The 7218-nt window shown below is 53.5% G+C and overlaps 3 protein-coding genes across 3 annotated transcripts; 2 read left to right on the forward strand and 1 right to left on the reverse strand.

The window, feature by feature from the left end:
• Positions 1-361: 361 nt before the first annotated feature.
• Positions 362-1290, reverse strand: L3040_009616 (uncharacterized protein; the record flags this gene model as incomplete). Its single annotated transcript, XM_007293269.2, has 3 exons — positions 362-672; positions 751-1011; positions 1089-1290. The coding sequence occupies 3 exons, from the start codon at positions 1288-1290 to the stop codon at positions 362-364; spliced, it is 774 nt and encodes a 257-aa protein (XP_007293331.2).
• A 1883-nt stretch (positions 1291-3173) lies between these two features.
• On the forward strand, positions 3174-5138 carry L3040_009617 (uncharacterized protein; the record flags this gene model as incomplete). Its single annotated transcript, XM_007293268.2, has 6 exons — positions 3174-3625; positions 3722-4169; positions 4222-4362; positions 4416-4420; positions 4621-4688; positions 4744-5138. The coding sequence occupies 6 exons, from the start codon at positions 3174-3176 to the stop codon at positions 5136-5138; spliced, it is 1509 nt and encodes a 502-aa protein (XP_007293330.2).
• A 397-nt stretch (positions 5139-5535) lies between these two features.
• Positions 5536-6836, forward strand: L3040_009618 (uncharacterized protein; the record flags this gene model as incomplete). Its single annotated transcript, XM_007293267.1, has 2 exons — positions 5536-5885; positions 5948-6836. 2 exons carry the CDS (start codon positions 5536-5538, stop codon positions 6834-6836), a joined length of 1239 nt encoding a protein of 412 aa, XP_007293329.1.
• Between the last annotated feature and the right edge of the window lie 382 nt (positions 6837-7218).

The raw sequence follows: 7218 nt of genomic DNA on the forward strand, positions 1-7218 counted from the left end.
GATGGGAGGTTCACGACCGATGCGTGTATTTCGTCGACCATGATCGTGTGGCTAGTCTCTTGTATAATGTATCGCAATTCAAGACAGGGTAGACGGCGGACGACGATCTTACCGACCGGATCGGGAAAAGCCCGAGATGTGAAAATCGCTGGAATGTCTGTTTTCTTGCTGCCTGGCTGCCTATCTTCCCCAAGTATCTACCCGAGGTTTCTTTTCTCTCCCCTTCCTTTCCCAGCTCCTCGCAATCCACTTCCAAATCAAATCATGCAAAGCAACTAACTATTCACTCGCTCACTCATCCAGCCAACCTCACCTCCCCCTCCACCCCCCCTTCTCCTTTTTCCCTCGCTTCCCCCCTCGCTTAGCACCCACTGGTAGTGACTCCACTCACAATACAATAAGTGCCATCGGCACCACTCCCCGTCATCGGCGGCTCGTCCCCGACGCTGTTCCCGGTGTACTTGTAGCACAGGTCGGTGTCGAGCACGCACGAGTTGGTGATGGTGACCTTGTCGCCGTAGTTGGTGTTGATGCCGGCGACGGCGCCCCCGCCCGACAGGTGCACGTTCGTGAAGGTCGACGTGCGCTTGTACTGCGTGTCGCAGTTGCCGCACGAGCGGTACAGCTTGCCGAAGGTGTCGGCGTAGAAGTTCTTGACCGCGAGCGTGCCGCCTAGGGGGAGGACGTGTGAGAGGCTTGTTCCTTCCTTCCTTCCTTCCCTCACGTGTGCGCGGGTGCGGAATCACTTACCGCCGTTGTGCTGCAGGACCTTGTCCGATGCCGACCGCGCGCCGCCGCCGTTGATGTACGAGGTGCCCGCGCTCGCCTTGAAGGTCGCTGCGTCCTCGCAGACGTCGACCCACCAGACGTTGTTCAGCGTGCAGGCGCCCAGGCAGTGGACGCCTTCGCCGTTGTTCGGGCCGATGATGACGTTCGAGAGGACGGAGCCGGCGAGGAGCACGAAGACGGCGTCCGCGTCGCCGCCTTCGGCTTGGCTGTTGCAGGTTGATACTGGGTGCTGATCAGAGGAGAAAGAAGAATTTGAGAGAGAGAGAGAGAGGTGATGCAAAGAAGGGAGGACAACGTACCGCTTCGATCAAACTTCTTCATCCCACCGTCAAAGGTCGCGCCAGCCGCGATGGTCTTTGCAGCCGCCAGAGCAGAGGTACCCGTGGAAGCCGGGAACACAGTCTGCAGATTGGTGTTGGTAGCTCGGGCTTCGAGGACGGCTCCATCTGCCCGAGTGGCTGCCAGTACCGCGGCGACGAAGAGCTGTTGGGTGAGGAGCATGTTGGTTTGCTTGTGGGTAACTTGTTCGTCTGTCTATCTGCGGTAGGTGAGCTCTGAGGAGATGGTCGTCAGAAGTCTGATGGATGTTGAATCAGAAACCTCATTCTCGCTGTGATATCACCCTCCCTCTCTTCTTATACTACTTACTGACTGTACAATGACAGCATCAGCAGCAGCAATTGCAAACGAACCAGGCCCGCTCAGTCATCTATGAACGGAGGAATCGATTTCCAGTCCATCTTGGCAACGCCCCAACTTCTGTAAACATCTACATCGCATATTGTCGAGAGAGACTACCAAGGTTGGACCCGCCGCTTGGCGAGGCTTCTGCTCGCCTGCTTGCCTGCCTCCTGGAGGGACGCCATCTCGCGATGCGTTTCCGTCTTGGCTGCACATTCTTCCGGTTGCTATGTATACAGCCTGCTGAGAAGGACGAAGCCATCTGAATTCCTCCAATTGTGGAAAAGTCTGAGGCGGCAACGCGCAAGATGGAAAAGGGGCGAGGGGACGGGATGCCGGGGTCGAGCGGCGGTGATTGGTGGATTGTCAAGGATAGCTGAGGAACGGATGGCCGGCGCGATGGCCAACTCAGGATCGAATGTATGTAGTGCGACCCTGTCGCTGGTTCGTTGTGTAATATAAATTATTCGGCTCTGGTGGTGTCGCCTAGACCGTGCGACGGAGTGCTAGATTCCGACGCGGAATGTAGAGATAGACAGACCTGGTTTGTGTGTTAGTATTTTCATTGATTGAGATCTAGCTGCGATGCAGATTGCTGAAATAAAATTGAAATAGAAGCATCTATTGAGAGATATAGGACTTCCTGCCGTTCGTGATGACACACGCCTCCGTACTCCAACCAGTCCAGCCACTCGGTTAAATCAAAACAATATACCATCTTCACTTCAAAGTTCTCGACGACTTGTCAAATTTGACTTGTGTATTTCAATTCCTGACACTATTGATTTAAAAAAATTTCATTTATATGACGGTAGATAATACTTGGTTGGATATTTGCAGCTCGGTATTGTAGAGTGAAGTTTCCGAAACGAAGGATACGACATAAGGATGTGCTCGCTTCCTGCTCGCTTACCTGCATTCGGGTTGGATCATAGTCGAGTTAATGGTAATCGAGAGACTACAAAAACAAACGGGAGAAATAGGGAATGAAGAGCAGAATTAAGAACGGGTGCTCAGACTTATACGTATATGTGGAGAGGGGAGGAGAGGGGAGAGACGACCCTAAGAGTCGAGATGCCAGAGTCTGCGCAGTCTCTCGGCCTAAGCGGGATTGTCTTTTTTTTTTCAATAACAAGCTTACTATCGAAAAGAACATCATCTTTCGTGTTAAGAATGAGAAGCGAAAGCAATTCGGATGTTACTTTCTGTCTTTGTAGGGCGTCACTTGAGCTTTCAGGCTCTGGGAAGTCATGAACGGGGTAAGCTCTTCTGTTTATTTATATGCACGGAGGAGATGGCGGCTTTATCTTCAAATTGTGACTTCATCAATACCCCTTTTCATTAGCGAGAAGAAGGAAATTCGGTTGTCCAGTTGTAGAATTCCGTTCCTGCTGCCACTTGATCTACCGACTCCTGTATTGCGCGACTGCTTGTGGGATCAAACATATCCCGGATAAGAGCTACACCCGAACACTGTAAGTATTGACATTGCGATCGGGGGTTCAGAATATCCGGTTGAATCCGTTGTCGAGGTGTTGCGACTGGGTCACATGGTTTCGTGTCTGATAAGGACGCCATCGATAATCTCCCCCTCTCCAACCTTCATCCCTTCCAAGCCGGCCACAAACCTCCAAACCTCCCAAACACCCGCAAATTGCAAACCGCAAACTGAGATACTAGAATTTATGCACAGAAAATTCCCAATGGCCGGCCGCAAACGCAAAGCAACGAGCACCCTGCCTCCCCAACCCGCCCCCTCGCGCCGCCAGTCCGGACGCGCAAAGAAAGCGCGAGTCGTCTACGCCGAATCCGACGCTGAGGACGCATCCGCATCGGACGACTTTCACGCTGCGGAATCCGAGTCCGAAGCCGACATATCTGGCGCCGAAATCGACGAGCCCGAAGAAGAGGAGGACGGCGGCGGCAGCGGGGAGAGCGAAGTCGAGGTCGCAAAGAAGACGACGGCAAAGGGATGGAGGAAAACGGTGCTTGCGGACGGGCGCACACGCATGGAGATTGATCTGCCGATTGCGAAGGACGCGGGGGACACGCCGTACGAGGATGGGCGGCTGCATCCGAATACGCTGGCCTTCCTGGGGGAGCTGAAGAGGAATAATAGGAGGGAGTGGTTGAAGTTCAACGATGTCGTGTTTCGGTCCGGCCTCTTTTCCTTTTCTTTTTCTTTCTCCCTACTCTCTCTTCTCGGCTGAGCGAAATCAAATGCTGATTGATGTGTCTGGAGGAAATGTAGGCAGGCAGAGAAAGACTTTCAGTCTTTCGTCACCGAGTTATCGTCTGTTATCTGCGAGATAGATCCTACGATCCCCGAACTCCCTGTTAAAGATATCATCTACCGCATCCACCGCGACATGCGCTTTACGACTGATCCGACGCCGTACAAATCATATTTCTCTGTTGCGTGGTCCCGAGCTGGGAGGAAGGGGCCGTACGCGCATTACTATCTGCATGTCCAGCCTGGAGGGGAGAGTTTCATGGGCGGTGGGTATTTTGGGTGCGATGCTGAGACTTTGGCGTGCTTGAGAGAGGACATTGATACGCAGCCGCATCAACTCAAGTCTATACTCATGGAGGAGAAGTTGCGGACGACGTTTTTCCCGAAAGTCAAGGCGGAGGAGGGGAAGATTGTGAAGGCGTTTTGTGAGGGGAGTAAGAGGGATGCTTTGAAGAAGAAGCCGAAGGTATGTTCATCCAATACCTGCTGACTTCAAATTTGTCACTGATTTGGTCAAGGGGTTTGATGCGGATCATAATGACATTGAGCTCTTAAAGCTGCGGAATTTCGTCTTGACCAAGAAGCTGTCTGATGCAGATATTGTGGGCAAGGACTCATTGAAAGTTATTGGTGATATCATGGAAGCGATCGAGCCTTTTGTAAGTCGCACACAAATACCCGGAGACCGATAATATACTCATCCGACACGCAGATTACGTACCTGAACCATACGGTGATGCCTGACAGGAGCTGAACGAAGCGCTTTGCCGATATGGTTGATTATGCACATCGTTCCTCGACCCTTTTGACAACTTCATGGCTACGAATTTTCTTCTTCGGCTCTCTCTCACCCGCCCCTTGACCTGCCCTTCCTCTTCAGAGTTCGAGTATTGCTGATGCTAACTCGCGCTATGAAGCGATAGCAAAGAGAATATGTATTGCAGACACAATGACCTCCTCGGGCATTCGCTCTGGCAACCCCAAGGTATATTTTTGAAGAGACTTTCTCCGCCAGTTTTTGTTGGTATCTGATTTTAAAGGGTCTATTTATATTCGTTTCAGACCCCTTAGCGAGGTACACCGCCAAGCTGGTGAAGCATGTTGGAAACTATATATATACAACCTGCCAACCACCGAAGGCCGTGCAGGCTTCTTCTTCAAGGATATCCAGGGACCAGGACCTTGTGAGATGTACTACTATTGTCCTGGCTCAGATCCGTGGCCAACACAACACAACTCGACGCGCACACAGCAACAATTGGTTTCTATCTTCCCGATCTGTTATTCTCCCGGATCACATCAATACATTCCATCCAGCCGCGGCTCCGAGCTCGAGCTGTCTGAGGTGCGCGGGCTATTTCTTGCCACAGCAGGCCGGCCGGTCGAGGCTCTGCTGCCATGCATGTCCGGGGTGGCCGCCCCTGGATTAAGATAACGCCAACTCCACGTGTGGATCTGAGCTCTTCTTCATCCTCTACCCACGGTACAGGCGTAATTGTTACACCCCTTGAGGCTTAAGGGTGGCTCCAAAGTTTAAATTTTCACTTTGAACCCCCTGGTTACCCTACCCTCAAGGGTGTAACAACTGCGCCTATACCGTGGTACTATATTTCTGCAACGTCCTCTTGGTTCAACGCTATCACGATCCATTCCGTCCTGCAATTCGTCATGTAATCAAACGGGAATCTTGGTAAAGCTTCGAGAGAGAGAGAGAGAGTGGGGGTACGAGTTGCATAAGTTAGGAGCTCCTCGTCCGGCGAAGGGCGGAGCTGGATGTGAGCATCCCTCGACTCCCTCTCCGGTCCCTTCACCGTCGTCCCTTCGCCGTCCAAATGCGCACCTCAGTCCTCCTATCGGCCCTGGCTATCGGCATTGCTTCAGCAGCTCCAACGGCTCCAGTTGCACCCGATAGCCGCTATGAGAAATTTGCCGTCCAGGTCGGAGACCGTCCGTATTTCTTGGTTGATAATATGGACGAGGGGCCGCTGAAGAGCAAGCTGCAGAGCTGCAAGAATCAAGAGTCCAGGATCAGCAAGTTTGCCATCGGCCACCGTGGCGCGCCTCTCATGTATCCAGAGCATACAGCGCAGTCGTACCACGCTGCGGCCCGACAAGGTGCTGGAGCTATCGAATGCGATGTTGCATTCACGAAGGATAAACAGCTCGTGTGTCGACACGATCAGTAAGTTCCAGCTCAGCGCGCGTCCCAAAATGAAGAGGGGTGGCTGGCTAATGCCGATGCAGATGCGATCTTCACACAACAACCAACATCCTCACGGTTCCCGAACTCGCTGCAAAATGCACTACGCCCTTCACACCCTACGATCCTGTAACCGGTACCCAGGCCACAGTCAAGTGCTGCACATCCGACTTCACGCTTGCGGAATTCAAGACCCTCTGCGGAAAGATGGACGGCTTCAATCCCAACGGCACCACCGTCGCCACTTATATGGATGGCACGGCTTCTTTCCGCACCGACCTCTACTCAACATGCGGCACTCTCATGACGCACAAAGAAAGCATCGCTCTCATCGACTCCTACGGCCGCGACTTCACGCCCGAGCTCAAGACGCCCGGCGTCCCGATGCCCTTCGACGGCTACACGCAGGAGCAGTACGCCCAGGACATGATCAACGAGTACAAAGCGGCCGGCATCGACCCCAGCCGCGTGTGGCCTCAATCCTTCCTCCCCGCCGACATCTTCTACTGGATCCAGGCCGAGCCCGCATTCGGCCGACAAGCCGTGTACCTCGACGAGCGCGTCGATACGCCCGCCGGCTACGAGAACGCCACGGCGTCCATCCCGGCCCTCGCCCAGGCCGGCGTGAAAGTCCTCGCGCCGGCCTTCTTCGCCCTGACCAAGCTCGACGCCAACGGGACCATCGTGCCGTCCGAGTACGCTATCGCGGCCAAGGCGGCCGGTATGCAGATCATCGGGTGGAGCTTCGAGCGCTCCGGCTTCCTGAACACGGGCGGCGGCTACTACTACGACTACGTGAGCGAGGTCATCAACAACGACGGGGACATGTATACTGTGCTGGACGTGTTAGTGAAGGAGGTAGGCATGCTGAAGATCTTTTCGGACTGGCCGGCGACGGTTGTCTATTATGCGAACTGTATGGGGTTGGCGTAGTTGCAGGCCTGCAGGATGCGCAGAGGAGGGCCGTTGGTGCTTACTAGCTCGACTTGAATAATGAATAGTACCTAATGCTCTACCGGTATTTTGCACTTCCCGTACTCGAGTCACCAGGGAAGAGTCCACCTTTCGACCGGGGTATTTTGGTGCTTGTCATCAAAAGAGACCACTGGGAGATTACCTGCTGCCCGTACCACCGTCTCTTTCGATACCAACAACCGAAAATTCTTCTATGCTCACCAGCGGCCGAGAAAACAAATCCACCGCGCTCCACTTTCCTTATCTTTTCACACTTGTGCCGTTTTCGCCTTTGTGCACAGTCTCAAGCCGGAATACATCTGTGCGGCGGTTTCTTCTCTGGCTAGGTATCCAGCTGCGA

The sequence above is a fragment of the Drepanopeziza brunnea genome (assembly GCF_022702325.1).
Source record: "Drepanopeziza brunnea f. sp. 'multigermtubi' strain 214-2 chromosome Unknown ctg19, whole genome shotgun sequence".
NCBI classification, from domain to species: domain Eukaryota; kingdom Fungi; phylum Ascomycota; class Leotiomycetes; order Helotiales; family Drepanopezizaceae; genus Drepanopeziza; species Drepanopeziza brunnea.